At 37.8% G+C, this 26,739-nt stretch overlaps 1 protein-coding gene across 1 annotated transcript in view; it reads left to right on the forward strand.

Moving 5' to 3' along the window:
• The first annotated feature begins 9,318 nt into the window (after positions 1-9,318).
• CLNK (cytokine dependent hematopoietic cell linker) overlaps positions 9,319-26,739 on the forward strand; it is a 35,742-nt gene continuing 18,321 nt past the window's right edge. The window contains exons 1-8 of the mRNA XM_065736200.1: positions 9,319-9,374; positions 10,325-10,374; positions 14,403-14,443; positions 17,798-17,960; positions 20,279-20,355; positions 20,657-20,743; positions 24,037-24,056; positions 25,305-25,430. Coding sequence (XP_065592272.1) covers positions 9,319-9,374; positions 10,325-10,374; positions 14,403-14,443; positions 17,798-17,960; positions 20,279-20,355; positions 20,657-20,743; positions 24,037-24,056; positions 25,305-25,430 — 620 coding nt within the window. The remainder of the gene's footprint in view (positions 9,375-10,324; positions 10,375-14,402; positions 14,444-17,797; positions 17,961-20,278; positions 20,356-20,656; positions 20,744-24,036; positions 24,057-25,304; positions 25,431-26,739) is intronic.

The raw sequence follows: 26,739 nt of genomic DNA on the forward strand, positions 1-26,739 counted from the left end.
TGTGGGGCCAGGACCACAGTCCTTACTAGTAAATACATGTTATTGGAACCGAACTTAGTATGCTGGAGGAACTTGATCAGTGGTAAGGGCTGTCCTGAGGGACAGGAGCTGAGGAGCATAACAGGTCTGTCCAGGGCTCCTCCAGTATCCCAGCCAGATGAACAAAGCATACCCAGGAATAGTATATAGGCTCCAATGGTTCAGACAGTGAGGCAAGTTGCTGACAAGAAGGCAGGACCAGGGTCAAGCCAGGAAGTCGTTTGCTGGCCAGGGTTACAATCTTATCTGGTGAAGTAAATCAAACACAGCCTAGTAATTACTGAGCAGCTTCAACATGGATTCAAGGTCAGGCTCAGAAGTCCTTCTGTAGGTTGCAGCCTATCAGCAGTCTATAGCCAGATACGAACGTCACTGAGCTGGAAGCTCATACTTCAGTGGCATCATTAAATGGGTATGGTCTAACAGCTCTGGGCTGAACTGAAGTTGGGGGTCTTAGCTCATTAGCAGGGGTGTGGGGAAGCACCAGGTGAGACTTGTCAAGGCCATTAAGGTCTATTAGTGCACTCAGGTGATGACAGTTTGCAAGAGTCCCTCAGCTGCCTAGAGCTGCCACAGATCTAAATTGAAGTGTTAAATTTAAGTTAAGTTGGATCCTCCAAACCCTGCAGAATCCAGATATAGACTGACAGCAGTGATATGGTTAGATCTATGAAAATGCCAGTTGTAATTAAATAGTTTTTCAAATGATTGGACATGCAATTATGCTAAGAGAATATAACCTCTAATATTTACTATTATGCTCTTAACATTCATCTTAGCTAAAGTCTCTTCCTACTTGACACACTTGTAAAGCTAAAGCTGAAGCAGCTTCAACACATGAATCTTATTGGTATCCATAGGTCATTCATTAGAATACGAATGAACTTGGTTATTAAACAGTGTAATATTAATTATTCTGCCATAGACTGCAGATGTAGCAGAGGGGAAGTAAGTGTTTTAGGTTGTGCCATTAAATTAGCAGTACTGATTTTTACCAAGTAGCTTAACTGTTGTGCTCTCCCCAAGTACTAAGATTCTCTCTCTGCTCCTCTAAGCAATATCTGAAGCAACTGAAGTCAATTAAAGTTTCTACATGCAGTAAGTAAGTACAGAAATGAAAATAAATCATTGACCTTAGTTGGAAGTTAACTAGCCCAAGGTGGATCAAAAGCCACTTCACAGGACAAAGGATGTACAACTTTTAAAGGGCAGTCTACATTTTATCACCTTCAAGTCTTCATGTATTACAGAAAAACTGGACCTAGTTACTTTGTGCTGCTCCATTATGAAAATCCAATTGCGCAGTTATTGACAGAACAGTGTGTTTATTTGTGGTTCCTGGACTCTTTCTGCTTATGTTGAACCGTCTTCAACAAGAACCTGGATAAGGACTAAATATTAGGCTGCAGTTAAAAGTGGTGATTTCAGAAATCTTTTCTAAAAGGAATGTTGTGCAGCTTGTGAAATGTGTCTGGTTTACATCTTTGCCAGCTGCTAGAATCAGACACTTATCTAGAAAAGCTTCAGAATCAACTTGAAGTCATTCTCCCTAGTCTTCTTGCTGTTTACAAGGGAGAATAGATTGATGCCCACCTTGCCACAACCTCCTTTCAGATAGTTGTAGGGAGTGATAAGGTCTCCCGTGAGCCTTCCCCAGACTGAACAATCTCAGTTCCCTCAGCTGCTTTTCACAAGACTTGTGCTCCAGATCCCTCACTAGCTTTGTTGCCCTTCTTGGGACACACTCCAGGGCCTCAGTGTCTTTCTTGTATAATGAAAGGCCCAAAAGTGAACACCGTACTCAAGATGCAGCCTCACCACAGCAGAGTACAGAAGGATGATCACCTTCCTGCTCCTGCTGGGTATACTACTTCTTGCTTTCTTTTTAACAGAAGTATGTCTGCTGTACATACGTCCAATTCACCATGGAAACCACTCCTGTGAGAATACACAAAGCAGTCATTTTAATCCACCTCTAAATAGGATTTCACAGAAAACTTGTAACTGCAGTGTAATGTTCTCCGGTTCACAGATACTGAGGACATGGGTATAGGTTTACAGTGCAACAGCAGTACGCTGAAATCTTTTTCTCCAGATATATACCCTGCTCAAAGTAGAAAGGGAATAATTTTATTCTTCCATTTTTATATTCCTATGAAGATTACTCCGCCTTGACTCAGAGCGAAATTAAATTGAAATCTGCTTACCTACCAGCTCCTTCCTGACAGCAGATGGGCATGGAAGGGTAGGAATACGACGTTCTTTTAGTCCTATCTGGTTACTAAGTCTGCTCAGTTTATTTTATGATTTGCTGTTGTAGAGCAGCAACAGGACATCAGTATTTCATCATTAAGGAGGGAGTTTTCGTTCCAACACTTAACTCAGTCAAATGTCACCAGAAGCAGCAGGTTTGCCTGGAGCTATGGGAAGATTGCCAGACTCCCCTCTCTGATAGAAAGGGGTATACATAATGACAGCACCCTGGGCAGCTCTGGGTTGCACAGTGCCTCCCCAAATTCTGGCACATATCCTCAGCCAACACTGCATGCTCTGAGATAAGATATAATCTGCCTGCTTCTTGTCTGCTCCCAGGATATTGCTCATCTGTGGAGGAGGAAGAAAATGATAAACCATCAGCTCCTCTGACTGCTCAAAATGGAATAACTCTGTGTTCTTTAAGTGGAAAGCTAGAAGGCTTGGGCTTCCCTTCTCACATCAGGCAGTCCCCAAGCACTAGGGAGATAATTAAGTTAAATATTTTTCCTCAGATTTCCCCAGGTGAACAGGGATTTGCACTCATCATTGCAAGATGCAAGGGCAGAGATGAACAGAGTATCCTAATGCATGGACTTAGAAAGCCAGTAAAATATACTTGTAGATAGCTACACAGAACACATCTGGCAAATATACTGTTTATAAGAGGCAGAAGTGAAAACAGGTTAAAATCTATAGCTGAACCTTCTGAAAGACGTACATTGCAGGCAGAGGGAATGCTTCAAATTTTAGCAAGTCCTCAGAGAGTGTCAGTAACCAACCTCATGAAAAAGTAAAACACATTTGTTTCCCATTTGGATGTTTGTTCTTCATTCCAGAGGAAACTCTCTACCGTTTAGATGTCAAAAATCCCAAGGGGTTGCAGAGAAGTTAAGAAATATGAACATGAAAATTGACTACTTGGACAAAAAATATGAAAACCTTTCAGATACCCAGGGCTCTCACTCTCCTAACAATGCGTGCTTATCCTGCTTTACAGGGGCTGAAGCTGGATGCACCCAAATAAATGCATAATTATCCCATTTGTTTGCACTGAGATTATGGAATGGGTTGCTATCCTTAAACAAGTTAATACTGTAACTTACTGTACCATGATACTATGTGATTAATGTAATATAATGCAGTATAAAGTAATACATACATAAAACAGAATATATATTATAGAGTATATTTATACTACTTGGTATTTATAATTGTTATTTATATGTATGTACATACATGTGCAATGTATGGATATATATATACACACAAGGTGCTGCCTTTTGCACTGTATTACTATAAGGAGACACAGCAGAAGGGTAAGGCAAAGAGAAGGCAGCCTCATAGTTTGTAGTCCTTTATTTAAGGGTAAGATATCCATGCCACGCCTCCTTCAGGAAGCTTTGCAATGTGGTTCATATTAAATTGCAGCATTTGGCTTTAAGTGTTACAAAACATTCTGTTGCTATTTTAATATGTTTTGTTTGATTTGAGAGAGGAGTTCTGAGGAGGAATCTGTGCCAAACACCAAACCTTTTCCAGGCACTTCTCTGCACAGCATGGTATCACACACAACAGCAAAACATAAATCTTCACTTTACCACTATAAAGGGCAGCTTCTGTTTGCAAATAGGTTGAGTATAATCTTTCTTTTCCCTGCAAGATCACCACCACTTGACTTGAAAACTGCCTCAGTGACATGCCATCCCCTTCCTCAGTCACAATGGGTTATCTTTTTTTTCTCTTTTGAACCTCTTTTAACCAAAGCAAAGTCACAGGGCTAAGATTCATTACAGCAAGTCCAAACAGGATGAGTGCAAATCTGTAACACAAATACAAGCATGTTCTGTGCATCTTAATTGGTGCCCTGAATACTGGTCTTATCACATAGTAGAGAGGTAGGAGTCATGACACTTTCACCAGGGATCTGTTTCCTGATAAAGGCAGCTTTAATATCTTTTAAAATTTTGTAAGTGAAGTTTCAAAGAGCTGTCATTTTGCTGACTGTTAATGCAGTTTGGCACCAAGAAATGTTTCTATTCAGGACTTCTAAATCCATATTTAACCAATTGGGTAATTAAATAATTTCTACTTTATTTGTGATTCTATGCAGTTATTTGAACTGATATTATGTTGGGGTGTTTCTATGTATGTCATTTTAAAGGTTTTCAGGGAAACCTACAGTACCTTTTTTGAAGAAGATAATTCAGATGAATAATGCCAGTTGTAATTAAATAGTTTTTCAAATGATCAGACATACAATTATGCTAAGAGAATATAACCTTTAATATTTACTATTATGCTCCTAGCATTCACCTTAGCTAAAGTCTCTTCCTACTTGACACACTTGTAAGCCAGAGCTGGAGCAGCTTCAACACATGAATCGTATCAGCATCCGTTTGTGCATTTTCTTCTGTTGTAACAGTACTGCATACTATGCTTTCATGAATGATCTTATTACTGATTCATAAAAACTGACCTTTACAAATTAAAAGCAAAAGAACAGTTTCTTTTCTGGACACTATCTGGGAAAGATTTCAGAAAAGTGGTTGAGCCTTTGCGTCAGACCTGGATGATGCTTATGTTTATGTGCCTGTGTTAAAAATTGTCATCCTGAAAAACAAGTGATGCAAGTGCTCTCACTCACCACCTCCCATGAGTAGACCAATGCCTAGCTGGTTTACAAGCAGAGTCCATCTCCAAAAAAAATCCCAACCTTCATTTTTTACTGCTGAGTACAGTGTTACATGGCATGCAATAGCCCTTTGGTCAGTTGGGATCAGCTGTCCTGGCTGACCCCATCCAATCTCCTTCTCACTCCTGGACTCCTCAATGAGGAACAGACTGGAAATAAAATCAAGGCTTAATGCGTGTAATCACTGCTCAGCAACAGCCAAAACAGTGATGTGTTATCAACACTGTTTTAGCCACAAATTCAAAATGCAGCCCATATGGTCTGCTACGATGATTAACTCCATCCCAGCATGTATGGAGCACTGCAAATGAGATCAAATACACAGAAGGGCAACTCTGCTAGCCCCAAACTACTTCAAAAGAACTTAAAACAAGAAGAAATTTGGGGTACTGAGGATCTATGTAAGACATTTAAAAGTCCTGAATAGCCCTCCCTAGATGTTCAATCCCCATGTGCACTTCCTACTCACCAGTCCCCAGATGACTGCTGCTGCCCCTAGGAAGGATGGTATAGGGACGCTCTCCCGCTATCCTCCTGCATATAGCTACAGGGTTCAGGAAAAGGAAGATTTAGGTTCATGTTTTTAGGGAATCCTTCTTGAGCAGTAGCAGAAGGGCAGGCAGGGTGTGTTTGTTGCCCAAGGTGGCAATGAATCCCTATGTTGAAGCAACTTCAAAACCCTCTTCAATAGTCAGCTAGTCCAATCAAACCAGACTCACGATCTCTTACTAGCCTGTATCACTTCCAGAAGTGAACTAACTCTCCTCCATACACTCACTGAGGGGGAGTTTTGACAATGTTCTCTGTTTCTAGATTTAAACATTATTTCTACCTTACCTATTTCTACCTGTCAGTTTTGCTTAATCAGGGCTACAACAACAGTGTATAAGCCTCCTCCCACCCCAAACCCTGCTGCTAGGTAACTATCCCTGTAGAGAAAGATGCTACCAAAAAATGAAATGATCAGTACCATGCACTTTCAATCCAATATTTAACGGAATGACCTCATAACTGCAATGTTCCCAAAATCTAACCACACTGCCACATGCAACACACACAGCACATTTTGACACAGGCCAGAAAACAAGCTGTTTTTTGAATTGATAGTATCCTTCATTTATCACCCTGGTAAACACTTATTAACAAAATAAGCAATAAATTGAGATAATCAGAATGATAAATACTTGGAACTTTCTGTTTGATTATGTAGACAATAAAATGAAATACTGACTATATAGCAGTAATGATACAAAGTTTGGTAGATACCTAGATTTTCAAACTGACCCCCTTCAAATGTCTGCAATCAGTACAGGCTTACAGACTCCATGGAATCATAGAATCATAGTCATAGAATGACTTGGGTTGGAAGGGACCTCTAAGAACATCCAGTTCCAACCTCCTGCTGCAGGCAGGGTTGCCACCCCCTCAATCAGGTGCTAGAACAGGCTACACAGGGCCCCATCCAACCTGGTCTTGAACTTGTCCAGGGATGAGTGCCCTCAACTTCTCTGGGCAGCCTATGCTAGTGCCTCACCACACTCTCAGTGAAAAACTTTCCTCTGACATCTAACTTAAATCTCTTCTCCGTTAATTTAGAACAATTTTACTCCATATTTTATTCATTTCCTTTTAGCCCAACTTATTCCACTTTCAGATTATTTTGCTCTTCACCTGTAGGTGGTATCCACCTCTTTTCTCATTTTATGCATTCTTTGACTTTATGAGTGTGAATCATCCAGCACAATGAGAATCCATTTTATGACAAGTGCTCTCATACTTTTCCGCCAAAATAAATAAATATGCAAATAGCTGCAAAAATAAGTAACTACAAAAACAGATAACTGCAATAATGTTTAACCAATAGGGAATTGCTTCTGAATACTTTAGGTTGAATGACAGCATTTACAATATCTCATGAAGGATTTAACACAGAAGTATGCCAGAGTGTTTAGAGCATAGTAATCTATGGAAAAAAATATTAGGCAATATCGAGCTGCTTCATGTAGAGTACTGCAGGCAGAGTGGAAGCTCTGAATATGATACTTTTGTTGTTGTTATTTCACTATTAAAACAGAATAAAAGAGAGAATAAAGGTAAGGACTTTTCTCTCTCTCTCTTTTCTTTCTCCTCTTTTTACCATTCATTTATTGATTGAGCCATTTTTCACTCTTGGCAAGCAAAATTTACTCTAGTAATAATCTCCTTAAATGCTCTGAAGAAAATAAAATTCCAGATGGAATAATATAGCTACGCATTTCATGACTCTGGGAAATTCTGAAATTTGGAAACACAAACATTTATACATCCAATTCATCATGTATTAATCATAGCTTATTGCAACAGAATTCATTGAGAAGAATTCAATTTACATTAATATAAATGTTATCTGGATTTGGTTACATGCTTCGTAACAGGTTTGGTTGTTTTTTTTTCATTAAATATTAGTGAATCATCATTTAACAGGAAGCTCACCCTATATGAAAAGAATACAATGAAAATTGAATCCTGAGCTGAATTGGTTTTGCTGCTCTCTCTGTGCCTCTAGACTGCACTGTTACAGAGACACAATTTAGGTTTTTGCATCTGGTCAGTCTGAAATGTTTAGTAATTGGAAACAGTTCTAAAACATAGCCAGTTAACCTATTAAATTACACAAGGTGAAGCTTTCTTACATTGCCTTTTGCAGGAGGGAGCAATGTCACTCCAGTGACAGTGTCAACAGTGGTTTTGACAAGAGAAGAAAGAAAATCCTATGTAGGCAAAATGCTTAAGCATTGTAGACATAAAAACTTCAAGAAATTGCGTAGCAGCCCTTTAAAGGAATAAACAGTGGAGGACTTTTTAAAATCTTTTTAGGCAAGGTAGGGATTTTACTAACATAAGATGCCCAAAAATTGCAATGTCCCCACATTCTAAACCATCAGTGAGTTTCTGACAAAACTTGTACTTTACACTATTAACATACCTTTAACATGTCTGCAGTTCTGAAGGACTACAAATGTAGCCATCAAAGGAGGTATTCAGCCTCAGTGCTGCATCCCACATGCAGGCAAAGCCATATGAAGCAGAATAAAATAGTTCCCCACTGTAAGCAAAGCATTAATTGCAGGTCACTTTTCGGGTGCACAATGGGAAATTCACCACACAGGAGAGCTGGGGAGGAATGCTGCAAATTCAAACACACAAGAATTGCATTTGTATTCATAATGCTTATATGCAGTAGAGTTTTCACTAAGAGAAATTGGGAATAATTTTGTGAAGAATGAAATGGTTCTTTTAAAGGAAAAAGAAAGATTATTACATGAATCATAAAGAGGAGAGAGCTGACAGAAATCAGTTACTTGATCATACTTCTAATGTTCTAGAGAGATAATTCAGCAGAAAAATCTAACCATTTATACTTCACGTGGCTAGGGACAGAGCTCCTAAAGGTCTCATCTGGCAAACTAAGAAATACACAAAGTTCAAAATTCTCTTCAACTATAGCCAATGTTCAAAAATATTTCTCATAGAAAATAAAATCATGTCTTCTCCTACCTCTAACATTTGTGTCGTTGCATTTGTGACCACTAGAATATTTACACTGAGAATTAGAAAAATTGCATGCATTCACATATTAAGAACTTCTGTTTTGTTTCTTTTTTTTTTAAAGAATTTTTAAGCATATATATAAGGGGTAAAAAAAACTTGATTTGACAATATCTATTTTAGAATCTATTAATTTAGATGAATTTGGGCAGGACTAAGCCCAAGTATTCAGGATAAGATGAAAATCTTTAAAATCTATATGAATTATTTGGCAAGATAATATTTTACTGCTAACACTGAGGTCTCCAGCAGTTAACGGGTAAAAGCTGAAATCTTCTGTTTTTCAGAGCAGTATTACTTTAAATGAGTAAATTGTGTTTCTAAATTAAGCTCAAGAGCAACCAGAAGCAGAGGGCCAAAAGAACAGGTCACTGTTATTTTGATATCTACCTGGTTGGTGTTTGTTAGGTGATTACTACTATTAGAGATGTTGGATATGTGCCCTAAATCTTAATTTCTATTTGTCTGTTAATGAGTTTACCCTATTGTAAGGAAACAAGAACACTGGATACAGAAATTCTGTTTCCAAACTTTCATTCTCTCAGCAGTAAAATATTTATTTCCAAATAGTAAAAAACCAAAGTAAACAAGAAAGAAAATCATGTTTGGGTAGAGATGGGAATCATTTACAAATGTTTTTCCCAGATTTGAAATTTTCATTTTAAATTTGCATTTATTTTCCACTTACTACTGCCTGCGGACAGTAAGTTTTGTTCAATTGTGTCAAAATTAACAGGAAAACAATGATACAGCACCCAAAAGATTCAAATGGGAGGAAGAAAACTTTGCCAAAAAATAGGTAAGTAAATTGCTGTTTAAGGATTCTTCAATATAAGTTTTATTATTAATGTGTCCATGCTCTAAGCAGCAAACAGCAAAGGTCAAATGAATCTATTGTGGTTTACAGACTGCTCACTGAACAGGAAACCACTCAGCTTCATTGTGTTCAAACGCTGCTGCTAACATAAATTATGTTGTAATTTGAAGAGTGGGGCATTTGAAGCTCAGCTGTTTCGCAAACTTTGGGTAATTCCAAGGGTGTTCAGAAAGTAGGTAATAAGAGAGTGTATTAATACAGTCCAAATGTAAACCCTGACTGAATATTAATTGAAAAAAACAGCTGTTGTTTCTGAATATTGAGTTATGCTACTGCAATTATCTGTTTATGTTGCTGATCAGGCTGAAATGGGGCTAAGGACCAGCAGCTAAAGAGGGTGATAGTGAGAGAAATATCAACGTCGACAACAGGGATAGATCAAGACTTGTCAATGTGTTTCTTCTGAAATCAGTGTACCACAGACTCCTACTAGCAGATTTCCACCCTAAAGCAAGTTGGAACAATAACATGACAGGGTTGGGGGAAATCATGATACCTATGGGAGCTGGCTGAAGAGGAGAGGAGCCATGTGCAGTGGCACAGCTACATGCTAAAAGAGATTTAGTTCCTATTTCCCTAAGCAAAATCACCCCTCAAACTATGTTCTGAAGATGTAAAAGCATTAATAAGATTGTTGGAATATTTATTTCTAAAATTAATATTTTCAATATCAGTAGAGTTCTACATAACTGCTCCAAATCTGAGGCTGTAAGAGATTACTACAAATGCTGAATTTCTATGTCTAACGAATTGTTTTTCAAGTTTAAATTATTGTACCTGCAGCATTCACTTGTCCTGCTTAGAATGTTTGAAAGTTTCATAAATCAATGGTGATTTCTAATATTAAAGCAGATTTTTTTTTTTGCCCTTAGCTCTTGCCCAAGTTTATTTGCAGAAATGAATCTGAAAATACACCCAAAAGGTAAAATTCTTTTAGTACTGAAAAAAGAAGTACTATAGCAGTATCTTGTTAACACACTGATTACTCAGTAATAGTTCCTATTATGAAAAGCCAAAACATTCTAACATCATAAAACAAGCAAAAAATAAACAAACAAACAAAAAATTCATTGCAAGAAAAGGAAAAGAAAGCTAAGTTCTTGGATACCTACTAACAAAGAAATAAAGATGTTTATCTCCAGACTGCTCCAAAAAATGTTGGCTTCATGATGTTATACATTGAAACAAGATGAACATTAGTCATCTTCTTGCTGGAAACTGAAAATCTCACATTGTCTAATGACTTCTGGAAAGCAATTGAGGGAATTTAAAAGGATGCACCACTCTTAAAACAATCTGCTTTGTTGTTGTTCCAAAGCAATGGGACAATTATATTGATATAGGAGCTCTGAATCTCATTCCATGGCAGTTATGGTCAGTATTAAGCATGTATTTGAATCCCATTTACCTCTTAAGCTTCTATTCAAGTGGTTGGAAAAAGGTATTGTGTTTCACAACTTCAGCTGAGCTTAGAGATGTTTAATGCAAAGTACATAAAATTAACTAAATAAATGGGGGCACAACCATCTTGATAAATTTATTCAGTATACTATGTTTATTGTGTTATGTGAAGTTTCACAAATGCTTGCAATATAAAACATAAGATTTAGATATAAGGCTGGGAAAAAAAAAAAAAGAACAGTTCTGGAAAAATAAGTCAACAATCTAGCAGTATGTTAGATACAGTATATATAAAAGATAGTATAATCTATCCTTTATGCTCTATGGAAAACTGGCCTTACCACAAAAGCAGCATTTTTTTTCATGTATTTTTCATAGTCTCTGAATAGAACCCTACCTAGTGTCTTCCTTGGTCCAAACTATGTGATTTAGGAAGGTTTTGCTGTTACCTCACCCCTTTTGAGGCTAGAGGAAAATTCTGACATTTTTACACTGTACTTTTGGATCAGAAAATAGTGACACTGAAAGCTCTTATACAAGTTCTTCCTTCAGAAATTTAAGCTACAATTTGTTCTACTGAAGGGGTTAAAAGACACACTGTAAGTATCATAAGGTTCTTCAAAATATAGCCCACGACATTTTATCATTTTCTGTCACATGCTGAAACACCACAAAAATTACTGAAAAAAACCACAGCACATTCATAGACTTACTGAAGTCCATGGAAAGAGATTTACCTTCTGCTTTCTCGTTTAAATAAGGGCTGCATGTCTGACATTGGGATTTCAAGCACAAATTGTTAACCTGTCACTCTTTTGAACAGACTTTTTTAGGTCACTTTCAAAATGTAAGTAAGGTTGCCACAAAACACATACAATTCTATTCCATTGCAAATTAATTAAAAAATAGTCTCTTCTCTTTTGTCCCTTGGCATCAGACATTCCTTGTCAGCTGGCAGAAACCCACCCACACATATGCCATAGAAATATAACTCCTTACTATTGTTACAACTGTCATACTCCATCTATTGGTTTCACAGAGGCTGTAGCATAAGAAATTGTAATACTGTGCAGGAGGTGTTCAGTCTCTATAGCTTGAGGAAACTCCTGCCAGTTGTAAGTTGTCAGCTTTCACTGAAAAAATACTGATGGCAGAACATCCTCTAGATCGCACACTACCTGGTAAAAAGATGAAAAACTGCTATAAGAGTTGGGATTGCTGCTGATTTAAAATGAAAGTGGGTAGATTTAGATTGGAAATGAGGAATAAATTTTTCATGATGAGGGTGGTGAGGTCCTGGAACAAGCTGTCTGGTGAAGCTATGGATCCCCTATGCCTGGAGATGTTTAAGTCCAGTTTGGATTGGACTTTGGGCAACGTATTCTGTTTGGAAGAGCCTCTAGTAAGTAGCATCAGACTAGATGATTCTTAAGGTCCCTTCAAACACAAACCATTCCATGATTCTGTCCTCTTTCATACCTACAGATAGAAAGTCAGGGAATTGGAAGTTCTAGAATCACAAAATCATAGAATGGCATGGGTTGGAAGGGACCTCACAGATCATCAAGTTCCAACCCCCTGCCACAGGCAGGGTTGCCAGCCCTTGGCAAGTACTAGATGAAGTACTAGATCAGGTTGCCCAGGGCCCCATCCAACTAGAATGTATATATAGTAAATAACAGGAATCATCTTTTCTTAAGTGGTGAGTCTCTTTGATAGTGTTTCACCACTTGTTTTTCACTGCAATATGTGTAGCATATCTATGGTCCAATACGTCTCACATAGGTGAAAAAATGAAATATTCATCCTCACTACCAAAATGACATTCTTAAATATCAGGAGGAGAAATTTCTATCTAGTGTGCACTCAGTAGCTAATACAAAGCAAATATTTGGGAATTCACCTCATATAAAAGGAATGTCCACTGAATACCAGCAACTCTACTTATCCCTTTACTGGCACTGAGCAAAACACAAGTTCTCAAAAGAAAAGGAGAGGGAAGGCTGCAGTTCCTCCAAACTGTGGTGATTGCTGTGTAACAGAATAGATTATAGACTAACCTGGACATCAGTTTGTAAATTGATGTTAAATATCAGTAAATCATCCTGAAGGCTCATGTCTGCCTCCTTTTAGAGTAAAATCATGAAACATGTGGCTTAATAGTGTTGATGTTTACCACTGTTTTTCAATTCTGTTGTTCACTGTGGAAGACAGAATCAGTTTTTATCAACAGAAGTAAAAAGACAATTTCAAGACAGTGACTGCCTTTTCATTGTTAAGTTGGTACTAATTATCCTCTCCATCTCTTTTCTTCAATGCCACTGATTTAATTGGGCATACTTCTGATCCACACCAGTGTAATTAAACAGAAAATCAGACAACTACTTCACATGAATAACTGCCCTCATGACTTTCTGAGTAAGAGATTAACACTACCTGTGTTACATAAATGAACATTGAATGCCATCTGCTGGGGCATGCAACACTCTGCAATAACAGGCTCATGCATTATTTAAACCTTCAAAAAATATGTCAAATTTAAAGATGCTGTGTTGGTAAAGACTGGCTTCTCTGAGAACTCTGGTGGAAGAGACATTAGTGGGGCAGCACAAGATAATCTGACATCCTGCTTTCAAGACTGAACTAAAAAAGGAGCACATGGTAATTGTAAGTTACTCTCGATAGAACTTTCATGCTCAGCTTTTGAAACCAGACTATTACATACCTATAGATGGAAAATCTGTGAGGCTAAAGACAGGCTGTGCAAGGATTTGCTCAACAGTCCAGGACAAGGGCTGGCTATGTACATACCTTGGCTGTTCTGCATTCACCAGTCCCCAGATTAAATGCATAAATCAGGTTGAGGGCTAAACTAAGGACTTTTCTAAAAAGAATACACTCTCCTGTTCATCATCCCTTTGGATCTGCACCACGCTTTGATGATACCATGAAATAACATCCATTGACAAACAGTTACCAGTTGGAACAGTTTGCAGCCTAATAGCTGTTGCTTTTGATTTTGGGAACTGTGGATTTGGAGCTTCTCAAGGTGAAACCAAGACTCCCATCTCATTGGCAAGAGTTGCACATGCTGTGCTATTACAGCAAAAACATCCGCACAACTCTTTTTCAACTTCAGTCTTGAAAGCAGGAGGTAAGATTTTCTTTGACCACGAAGGGGACAAAATATGTTTTTATCCAGAAGAGGGATTTTCAGACCAGGATTCCCAAGCACAACAGCAGTAAACCTTGCAGTTCTGTGCCAGGCAGCAAAACTCAGAAGACAGGTAGGAGCTCCAGCATGTCCCCTGAGTGTTTTCTGTCGGTGGCCCCAGACACACTAAACCCCATTGCCAAAGAGCTACTTCCTCATGCATTGCACAGGTCAGCAAACTCATGGGTGGATTTGCATCAGCTCATTTGTTTAAGCAACCTGCCTTTAAAATACTGTGCTGATGACAGATTTTTATTCCTTTATATAAGCTATTAGTCATTGTACCATTTTCTACAGAATGACATCTGCTGACTTTTTTTCTCCATTTCATATAGAAAATGAAAGAAGGAATATTCCCACTAATGCATATTGTTCTGTAAGTACCACACAGTTCTTCCTAAAATTATATCTTTCTTTCACTTCTAGATGAATGTTCTGGCTACAACAACAGTAGCAGAAAACATAGTCCTCAACGTTAATATAAAATAAGGGATATTTATTTTTAATATATAGAACAACTTTTACTTTATTAGGAGATAAAGAATTGACCTAATTCTCTGTTTAGGGTATGCATCTAAAATACATATTGCAAGATCATTCAAAATTAACAGGAGTCAAGCTGAACAATCATGTAAACCATAAATCTCAAGGTTTAATAAGTAGCTAATGCAAATAAAAGTAAAAAAGATAACAGTACATGTATTAATGACCTCCCACTTCTCTATGAAAGCTGATTTTAAGTTTCATATGTCATGAGTGGTATCCCTCAGAGGTCGGTCTTGGGACCAGTGCTCTTCAACATCTTCATCAATGACATAGACAGTGGAGTTGAGTGCACCTTCAGCAAGTTTGCAGATGACACCAAGCTGAGTAGTGTAGTCAATACATTGGAGGGAAGGGAAGCCATCCAGAGGGACCTGGACAGGGTGGAGAAGTGGGCCTGTCTGAACCTAATGAGGTTCAACAAGGCCAAGTGAAAGGTGCTGCACTTGGGCTGGGGCAATCCCAAGTATTTGCACACACTGGGGGAAGAACTCATGGGGAGCAGCTCTCCGGAGAAAAATCTGGGAGTCCTGATGGACAAGAAGCTGGACATGAGTCAGCAGCATGTGCTTGCAGACCAGAGGGCCAACTGTATGCTGGGCTGCATTAAAAAAGGGGTGGCCAGCAGGAAGAGTGAGGTGAGTGTCCCACTCTACTCCACTATGGTGAGGTGCCATCTGGAGTACTGCATTCAGGCCTGGGGCCCCCAGCACCAGAAAGACACAGAGCTCTTGGAATAGGTCCAGAGAAGGGTCACTAAAATGATCAGAGGACCCTCTGATCTTTTATGAGAAAAATGGACTCTCTCTTTTATGAGAAAAGGTTGAAGAAACTGGGCTTGTTTAGCTTGGATAAGAGAAGGTTCCAGGGAGACCTCATTGTGGCCTTCCAGTATTTGAAGGGAGCGTATCAACAGGAGGGGTTTACGACTGTTTACATGGGTTGTTAGTAATAGGACAAGGGGGAATGGTTTTAAACTAAAAGAGGGGAGGATTTAGGATAGATGTTAGGAGAAAGTTCTTCACTCAGAGGATAGTGATGCACTAGAACAGGTTGCTCATAGAGGTTGTGGATGTCTTATCCCTGGAGGCATTCAAGGCAAGGTTGGATGTGGATCTGGGCAGCCTGCTGTAGTGCTTGGCGACCCTGCCCACAGCAGGGGTTGAAACTGGATGATCTCTGAAGTCCTTTTCAACCCAGGCCATTCTATGAATATATCAGATGAATAAGAAAAGACTGCAAATGCCTTAGAAGTCAGAGAAAGAGGAAAAGAGAGCACAGGTCTGTTGCTTAAAGAGCAAGCCAAACAAATAAGGGATGTCTGAAGAAGTCTGATATCACCAATACTTTGACTGCTTCAAGTCTCACAGAAAGGTTAATTAATTACAGGCAGATACTACATGGAATTAATCCAAGTAGAAGGCAGAAATGGCATAGAACAGGACAGAGAAAGAACTACGAGGAGACCATTTACTTATTGTAAAGCATCTAAGGAAGAATTTGAAGCAATTTCTGAGACATTAATTCATTGCCTTTGGGATCATTCTGAGATGTTCCTAAAGCAATAGGGAGGAACAGAGGCAGCCTCAATTTCTGAGGGTCCATTGGATATATGGAGAGGCTATCAAAGTTTGAAAGCATTTTTTTTTAATAATATGTCTGATTATTACAAAAAAAAAAAAAACTAATGCATACAAACAGAATGATTCATCAAACAAAAATAATTTCATTTTTAGAAGAAATACAACAATTCTGGGAAAAAAGAAAGCAGTAGATGTGATGTATCTTGAATTCTGTTAGGTGTTTGACATTTCCCAGAAGACAGACTCACAAGGAAACTGTAGAAATCTGACATAATCACTATTGTATATTTGCAATTGTTTGAAAAAATATGCACCCTCACTGTAGTTCCCAGTGGTCTGCTACTGATCTCGAAGGAATTATCCAGCAGAATACCCTGCAAACCCATGTATCCAGTGGCAGTATGTACAGAGTGTAGTAGTGGTTTTTTTTGTTTTTAACATCTACAGCTATAGAAAGACAAACCTTACCCTGAAATGTACTGTCAAGAACACTATATTCTTGGATGCCTGCCTGATGTTTTCATAAAGCTGCACATAGCCCAGAAGAGTTGAAAGAAAATTAATACTGGAGATATAAGGATCAAACTTCTTCGAGTTGCCTGAGAGCTCAGGAAAGGCTTTAAGGAATTGTTCTTGTTTAGTCTAGGAGTGAGGAGACTAAAAGAAAATATAATTATAAACATTGAGTATAATAAAAGTTGAAATAAAGTGGTTAATAATCAATTATTCTTGTGTGCCCTTGGAGGGTGAAACAAATTGGTATAATTTGTAGCACTCAAGAAAAAGCAATAACTAAAATGATAGTTAACTAGTGGAAGAAGACACCTCAGGAAGGTATTGATTCCCCATTAATAGGAAATTTAAGAACAGATTAAAACAAACATCAGGGAAGCTGCAAGTACAGAGTGGGTGGAAACACTATACTGTCTCTGGTAGTAAAGTGTTATTTACTGAACTTTGAGTACCTTCATTTGAGTTGATGCAGCAGTAATCTCAACTCTTTGCTGCCTGTGCACTTCTCTGGAAAGAAACCAGCAGCATTATCCCAGCATGTAAATGGTAAGCATGAAGGGCAGAGCAGGACTTCAGAAAGAAATTTTGAGCCAACCTGGAAGAAGAGGATACGTACATCAACAGACATCTTGAGTCTCTGGGATTGCTACTTTACTAGTGTGAATTCTCAGAAACGGTTCATGTTTTTATTTTAAAGCACGAAATGTATGATGGGCCAGTTGATATATTCTTGTACATAACATATGTAACAATATAATACAAGCAACACGTGAATGCAATTATAATGAAAGGTGCAATTTTGAATGTGCGCAGTAATCATAAAAATTAAACACTCTCATTGCTTTTTCAAGAGCAGTAACAGACCAGATTCAGAGAGAGACTCAAAACTTCCTTTCTGAAATGGCTATTTTATTAATCAAATTCAAGAACTTAGATTTTCAAAACACTTCCTCAATTATTTTTAACCTATCAATTTCCATCAGATGTATTGTGTACCAATATACCTTGTTCCAGCCATCAACTATTTCCAAATATTAATTTAATCTTAAACTTATTTGCATTATCTTTCTATCTCTTGCTCTTTTATGTAGGACAGAAATTTCACAAAGAGGGATCGGGATGACTTAAAATCAGTCTCCAAACTATGTGATCCAGAAGAAGATGTTTATGAGACAGTAAGTTCTTCCACTCTGGAGGCTATCCAAAATTTGAGAATCCTTCCTCTCAACCCTCAACAAGATTCCGTATATGCAGGTAACTTTTTATGTCTGCTGGAAATGAGCTGAACATAGACATAAATAGGAATAGTACACATTTTGTATTTTCATTCAGGTTTTCTGCTTTTGTTTGTTTGCTTGTTTGTTTTTTAATTATATAGTTTAATTGAAAAATAGAAGACTAACGGGACAGGACAAGATAAGAGCTTTCTCTTCAACTTTATATTCAAAAGTTAACCTTCTTTTTCATTAAATTATGTTAAATTAATAATTGTTGTTTTTTTCTCATTATGGTACTGCCTTCATGGAAGAAATCCTATGATCTCACTTCACATAAAATCTTCAAAATCTGACTGGTCAAACTCACATCCATTACAGGAAAGCACACTATTATTTAAGCCAGAAAACTTTGAGGTGGAAAACACACTAGAAACAAAACAAAAGTTTCCTCCAGAATATAATGTAGATTCATAGATTCATAAGGTTGGAAAGGACCTACAAGATCATCTAAGTCCAGCCATCCTCCTATCACCATCCCTACCCACTGAACTACTAAATCAAATCCCTTAGCACCTCATCTAAACACTTCTTGAACAGCGCTAGGGATGGTGCGTCAACCAATTTGCAGATGAATAAACGTTAGCAATCTTTTCAAAGGCATTTTCTGGCACTTGTAATATCAGTAATAAGAAAGTACTTTGAATACTTCTCAGGCATTCATAACCTTACTAGATAATTGAATTAGTCAAATTTTGGGTAACTAAAGCAATCTGAAGTCAAATTTAATGCTGAAACGTACATAACCAATTAATATCCAGTCTACAGAAGCAAAATATCGTCCCAAATATCTATGTCTAGAAATCATATATTGTGAAGATTTCAAATTATTTTAAAATTGAAAGAAATACTAGATGAGGAAGAATGGAATGCTGAAGCCAAAAATATCTGAACATACAGGACCAAAATATACATACAAATGTTCTCTCCTTTTCGTATCAAATGGCATTAAGATTTTCTATTGATTTTTGTCGGAGTGAAATTGATCACAAAGTCACAGAATCAATATAGTTTGAAAAGGCCACTAAGATCATCTAGTCCAACTATGAACTCATCCCCACCGTGCTCTACTAAACATGTCCTGCATATCTTGAACAGCTCCAGGGACGGTGACTGTATCACTCCCCTTGACAGCCAGTGCCAGTGCCTCACCACTCTTTCAGAAAATAAATTTTTTGTAGTATCCAACCCAAATCTCCCCTGGCGCAACTTGAGGCCATTAATTCTCATCCTATTGCTGTTACCTAGGAGAAGAGGCCAACTCCCACTTTGTCACAACCTCCTTTCAGGCGTTTGTAGAGAGAAGTGAGGTATCTCTGATAAAATTAAATTAAAAAAAAAAAAAAGAAGAAGAAACACAGTTCCTCACTACCACAAAGTAAGCAGTCAAATTTCCTGCATTTCAGGAAATCACAGGAGTAAACACATCTGGGGTTCAGGAGATGAGCCTCACATCATGGTGTTTCGCCAGCCAAGCAAGACTGATGTCTCACTAAGACATTGATGACATTCATTCTGAGCAACCAGATATTCTACATAATGTACAAAGACTCTTTTGGGTATTATATTTGGAAATCTAAAGTAACTTACACTGTTTTTTATCTTGGTTAGTAGAAATGACCCTCATTCTGCAGGCAGTACCTTCTTTCATTTTTGCAAGACTGCCCTGAAGAAAAAAATAAAACCACATTTACACATTTAACAAGATGCTGCTTTTTTCCTGCACGTTATGCCCAGTAACTATGGTGTGATGCAGGTGTGAGGAAAAGTTTTGAAAAGTATTTAAAAAGGCAAAATTTCATACTACCATCCCATTTTGCCATCTTTCCTAGAAAAATAAAAATAACCTTGAGATACAAAGTTAATGACTTGAGAACACACACCAGTTCACACTATATATTACTTTTAGAGGGCCATGAGTGCAGTGTGTTTATTAGAAGCTAAAGCACAAATGAAAAGTTCTCTGAAGAGTAGACACCTCCATCTCTCACTAAACCCCAACAACTCATTCAAGATAACAAGCATATTTAACAATTCACAACTTAGGTCAAACATCTGCCTTAACTGTGTACCAGCTCACGAAGGGGTTTTTGTTTGTTTTAGTGCTATGAGGTATGTGATCAATTCCACTACTAAAGTAATATGGAAGTTCAGGAAAGATAAAATGAAAATGCTATAAAAACTGCAATGCCTGACATCAAAACCACATCCTAAACATTACAATTCCTTCATCTTTAAAGACAGAATCTTTCAAAACAATGAATTACTCAAGATTACTTTTTTCTTACCCTTTTACAGATAAACATTGTCTGAAGCCTTCAGGTACCACCCACATGAGCAGTCAGCACCCACCTCAGCCCCCTCAGTACTTGCTTGTAAGTAAACACCTTAAACTCTGTCTGCAAATGCATTTATTCTGCTCTGTAATATCACATGAAGCTACATGTAGTCCAGTTGAAGTCTTAGCCATGCACAGTTCAATTTTTGCAAGGTCATGTAGGTTCCTGTCTTGCTATGCAACAATGTCCTCTCAGTTCACCTTCCTTTGTTGATACCTGAAATCAAGAATGGGTCTACAACATATTCGCAGCGTCTCAGTCAAGAAGAGCACTTTTCACTAGCTACAGTTTCAAGTATGATGCCTAACATCGTGCCTTTATTTGATTTTATTAACAGAAACAAACATCTGCTCTAGAGGCGAGGAACATGCCAATGTTAAAAATACAATTAAAAAAATCTATATGGTTCTGCAATCAGAAAAAAGTGCTTCCATTTTCAGCTTTCATAAATAAGCAGACATTGAAGATAATAGAAAAGACATTATTTTTAGAACAGCAGCCATTTTCTCAAACAATCCTGCTGCTAATTTCGGAGTACTGCTTCAACAACCCAATAGGATGGTAATTATTTAGAAAGTAGATCTATTGTAATCCATGAGCTCCTTATCTCAACAGGAATGTATGAGGCCTGCTCCAAAAATACTGCCTCCTGTTTTATAATATTTGTCCATGGCATCAGAGGCATATATTGGTGGAAGTCAGGGCTGTACCTTTCCACCAATATTTCAATACATTTGGTTAGCCACGTGACAGATGGCAGCAGAGTAGCAGTCTGACAAAGTGGCATAAGACATGGAAGTGCAGAAGAAGAAAAGGTGTGTCACTGAATGCCTCCACATGAAAAAAATGCACCCATAGTTGTTCAGCAAGCACCAATGAATGAAACAGTGCAAACAGTGGATGAGAGTGAGCACAGTGAGGCAGTGGGTGGTGTGTTTCAGCAGTGGTGACAGCAACAGTGAGTCACCTCCACTGGTGTACAGCATGTAGGCTCTTGTTCATTTCTGGCAAAAATGCATTGCTAATGGTGGTAAAAATGTTGCAAAATGGTATTTTGTAGCTGAGAATTTGCTCTATCAAATAGTGTTGAGCTCTTTGTGTTTTAAGTTCTTTCAGTGTAAATAAATAGGAGGAATTACTTCCAGAGCAACCTACGTATTTACAAAAGCTATCTGACAGTATGCTTCTATTCAGAATACGTGCCAGTTAATACTACAGATTTCATGTATTTGCTTATCCACTGCATTGCCATTAACTTTAAATTTGCTTCACATTTCTATATTCTTGAGTGATAAATATACCTTTCATTTTTGTTTCTTCTGTTTCTTGTGGCTGAATTACATACAGGTTGTTGTCTAATTCTTAAGAATTAAATTTAATGAAGTCTCCAACTATCAAATCCTTTACAATTTAACTCGAGTAATTTTCTACAGAAATAAAGTGTTTAGAAATATACACTTAATACATTTTTCTACACTTTTTGTGTACTTCAGATGTAGCAATATATCACAATGTCAGCAACTGAAGGATTAGATATTTGATTCACCTTGGAAGGGAATTAGTGTTTTTCACTTATTTTGAAACTTTGAACCACATCCAAAGTACAGGCAGAAAGAATGCCATTACCAACCCAGGAAAATATGAACACCACGTTCGCTGTAAATTTTCAGACATTTGACAAGTCAGAAAAATAATGTGAAGAATTCCATGCAATATATTATTTTTTTCCTTTTATTCCATACTGTAACTAAAAGTATTGAACCAAATAATTCCTACAGCTTCTAAGAATAAATTAACAGTAAAAATTACACAAAATGAAAAACAACCTTGTGAGCAAATACTGATACAGTTTGTACAAAAGCTGAAATAAAAGAAATATCAAGCAGGCCAGCTTCAAAATCCGCAGAAGTGAACGACATAGGCCCCTCTGACAGCTAGCCAGCTTTGAATAAGCCTCAAATGCTATGATGAATTGTAGCAGGCTTTGTGTGTTTGTCTGCACAAGGTATGTACTGACATCAAGGAAAACAAACTAAGAACCATACAGGCAGGTAACTTAAACTCTGCAATCTGAGGATGGAACTTATTTGAGTACTTTCTGAGCCAATAATGTCCGTGGAGTAATCTATTACTTTTAAAATAACTACCAGTTATTAAACATCCTAACATTTATTCTCATGCAAAGTGCTATTACGTGACTTTGCCACCAGATGGCAGAAATAACGATTTTATTTTTTTTCCAACACCTATTTTCTCAAGTTGCTGAATATTTGAGGCGCCATTATTTCAGTTCAGAGAAATTGCTATGTCTTACTTGAAGGAAAATACAGGCTCTACTTCAGCATTTTTCACATTACTCAGGATGTCTGTACATACAACTTCTGCAAATATTTGACAAACCAAACTCTACTGTAAATAGAGTAAAAACCTTATATCGACATTTTTATTTCTTTTAAACTAGTAGGATGTCTCACATGCATTTAAATAATCATTCACATTATGGTAAACTTGAAGGAGCAACAACAATAGAATTTTTTTTTTTTAATCAAGAAAGGCAAGGGAAAAAAGCAACCAAATAATTTAATAACCACACTTACAAAGCCTCAGAACAATACTTAGCAAAATATCTGAATAGATGGCAGTTTCAAATATATCACGTTGAAAGCCAGGAAGAAAACCAAACTTCATGCTGTTTTATCAAGAATCATGAAGATTGTTTTATTTGCTCTACTTTATATTTTAAGTTGAGGTAATCAAACATACTTGTTTCTTCCTGCTTTAACTTCAGGCAATTCCTAGTTATGTCCTTTATGAAATGAATGTTTGTGATTTAGAAAGATTCACCTGGTTGCAGTACAAGAAGATTCTCAGTATTTCCAGGATTGCCACAATTATCCAAGTATACATAGTCCCGTGTTCAAATGGAGAGAGGTACAAACTGTTAGAAGGAATATTAAACTGCATTTAAATCTATCTGCAAATCCACCCTTAAAAAAGATGGAATAAAGTACAGATTGAACAAAACTCACCATGCTTGCATTACATTTCACTTAGAACCCAATCTGGCCAACATAAAACGCATACTCATTCCCATCTCCAGTGGCATCAGTGTGTGGTCTCAGCTTCACTCCCACAAACAACAGACTCTTGCTGAAAAGCTGAAGCTTCCAGCCCCTGCAAATAGGTTAACAGAAATTCACGCTAGCCATTGGGAAGCATGAAAAATGGTGCAGATGCGGATATGTTAGCAGGATAAATGTGGTAGCAAAGAGTTGGTGGGTGAGGGTGGGCTGCCAATAATAATACTGGAATAACACTATACCTTCACTTGTGGATTATATGGACAGTACTCAAATTAATAGTTACTGATAAAAATCTTAAGTGACTGTGAAAATGCATGAACTCATTGTAAGTAGTCATCAATTACATTTGCACAGCCTATTACCTTCTTGAATATATTGGAAAAAAGCACACTCCAGTTTTGCTAGCACTAACTAAAGGACGTGAAGCCTTCGGGCCTATATTATCTCATTAGTTTGCATTCATGGTTTACAATAGCATCATTTACTCTTCAATGATTTTAAAGAGGCATATTTAAGTCTGTGTTATGCGTGTGGAGTATGTAAAACTTTGCCTGTTGACACAGAAATGCCTGCTTAATCTGAACTACTTATATTTCTTCTGGTAAAACATATTTTTGTTTTCTTTCTTTTCTAGAAACCTTTGCCTCCACCACGGTAAGATCACTTCAGAGATAGCTTCCATGCTTTTCCCAATATGGAAGTCTAGAAATCTGGAATCAGGTTCAATCCAGCCACAAAGTGTTGGGGGCTGTGGATAGGGGAGCTCTTCATTTATATAATTTCCTTTGGTTCTATTCACCATGGCTTTTTTAAATTTAAATCATATTGATATAAATCAGCTGTATTCATTTATTCCCACAGTAGATGGGCAAATCTCTATTCCAAGAATATGCATGAATACATTTTTCTATTATATGCCAACAAAAATTTTTGTTTCTTTCATTCTCAAACAATTATATTTGCTACAACTAAAGCATAATTTCAAAAGGCAATACCAAACTGCCAAGTTTATTCCTCAGGGCCTATACTGAATGCAATAAGAGAAGTAAGCAGATTTAAAATATGGTCAGAAATATAGAACATTCCAGTTCTGGGGCCCCCATCACAAGAAGGATATCAAGCTGTTGGATTGGGTCCAGAGGAGGGCCAAGAAGATTATCAGAGGGCTGGAGCACCTGCCCTATGAAGACAAGCTGCAAGAGCTGTGGCTCTTCAGCCTGGAGAAGGCTCTGGGGTACCTTATAGCAGCCTTCCAGTATCTGAAGGGGGGCTACAGGAAAGCTGGGAAGGGACTTTTTATAAGTTTATGTAGTGAAAGGACAAAGGGAAATGGTAGGTTTAAACTAGATATCAGGAAGAAATTCTTTACTGTGAGGGTAGTAAGACTCTGAAACAGGTTGTCCAGAGAGGTTGTAGATTCTCCCACCCTGGACATGTTAAAGGCCCGGCTGGATGGGGCTTTGAGCAACCTGATCTAATGGGAGGTATCCCTGCCAACAACAGGGGGATTGAAACTAGATTATTGTAAACGTCCCTTCCAACCCAAACCATTCTATGATTCTCTATTATTACTTAAGTGAGCTGCAGGGTGTTCCACAGCTGGGCCTTACCCACCTGGAGATGTTAGCACTGGAGAGCTGGGAGCTCGCATATACTGGAGAAGTGCATGAAAACAGTGCTAAGTGTCACGCAACATAGTACAACACAATCTTGCAAACGTAGAATATTATCCAAAATTATTATTGCTATTGAATCCTGGACCAGAGCTAAGCTCAGTACAAATAAATTGAAACACTCTTGGAAAATTCCAGTGCTTTCCTTTTTGAGCTTGCCCTAACAACACAGTCTTTGCTCCTCCTTCATTCCCTAAAAGTCCTTCCAATTCTCCTTTGGCTCTTTCAGGCCTCTGAAGACACTGCCAAAACAGTATCAGCCACTTCCTTCAGAGCCAAAGATAAGCAGCCATGTCTTCCACACCAGGGAAACACCCAGCCAGGATCATACTTCAATATCAGCAAAGCCCACAAGGTACTGTTACATTTCTTCATGCTGATTTCCTGAGAACCAAAACACTCTCCCTGGCAAAACCACCAGACTTCTCCATCACACTTCTGCTTATACTTAACAAAAAGGCTGTTGATTCTTTAGACAGCTGTGAATAATCAAGAGAAGTGGTATTTAGCATTTTTTAAAGAAAAAAACTGCCAAAATAATGGTTAAGAGGTAAAGGAGCAGAAAAGTAGGTGGAACTACCATAAAACACTTTGCTTAAGGTCCTACTTTTTCTTCACTGAGTTTGGCAATAACTTCTAAGTAAAAGTAATTGCATTTGCTCAACACAGCTGGTGATGGAAAGTCAAGTATGGGGAAATATCTTTACAGTACCAGAGAGATAGAGAAACACCTCCATATAACAAAGATGTTACATTCAGCAAAAGAGATGATAAATCTGTAGCCAGAAATCTTGCTTCAGCCCATCAGACTAATCCTTTACACCAGAAACCAGCTTCTCCTCTGTTATGCAGCACACATGTTCATACAGCATTTGGAGAGCATGGGTGGAGGCTGTCATGTTCAGCTGTATGGCAGAGTTTATGTCAAGTTATAAGACTGGCTGCTATTTTCATATAATATACTAAGCATGAATCTGTGCTGCTCACTGCCATGTAGCCAGATACATGTGCTCTCCCATGTGACCAAAATATATGTGCGTAAACGAGACAGGTGCTGGAAGCATGCTGAGAACAGGACTGGTATGCATCCAGGGGCAAACAGGTATAATGCACAGTGCCTTTCTGTGAAAACCTATCGTAGCCAGAAGTTTGGGCACAACTGAGCCATGTCAGTTCTATCCAACCTTCTGCAAATACCTTCAATTTCAGTTCATCAACATGGAATTTTGTTACATTTTTACAAAGGTCACCAAAGTTCAAATCCTACAGCACAAATCTCAAGAGGAAAGAAAAAAAGTTTACAAATCAATGAAGAATTCTACTTCAAGTATATACTTAAGGAGCTAGCTCTAAGTACGCATTATTTTTCCTGAATGGCACTTAAATTCTTTCATGGATTAGGTTAAAGCTGTTGGTTGTTAAGACATTTTATTAATATGAAGTAGCTTCATATTCAGATGCATGACCTGACCTATAGCTGAGAAGTTCCAAATCCCATGGCTGATCCCTCCCCTTCATAGGGCAGCACATAAATTGAATGCTGTGAGAACTATTACAAGCTGTGCTTGCCAGCAGTCATCAGTATTCAAAGCACTTGGATTTGAAAGGTCCTATTACAAAGCCAAATTCTTTAATACACATACAAGTAATTTCTTATTCTAGAA

This window comes from Cyrtonyx montezumae, unplaced genomic scaffold (assembly GCF_038088225.1).
Source record: "Cyrtonyx montezumae isolate F1298 unplaced genomic scaffold, pur_monq_1.0 scaffold_2, whole genome shotgun sequence".
NCBI classification, from domain to species: domain Eukaryota; kingdom Metazoa; phylum Chordata; class Aves; order Galliformes; family Odontophoridae; genus Cyrtonyx; species Cyrtonyx montezumae.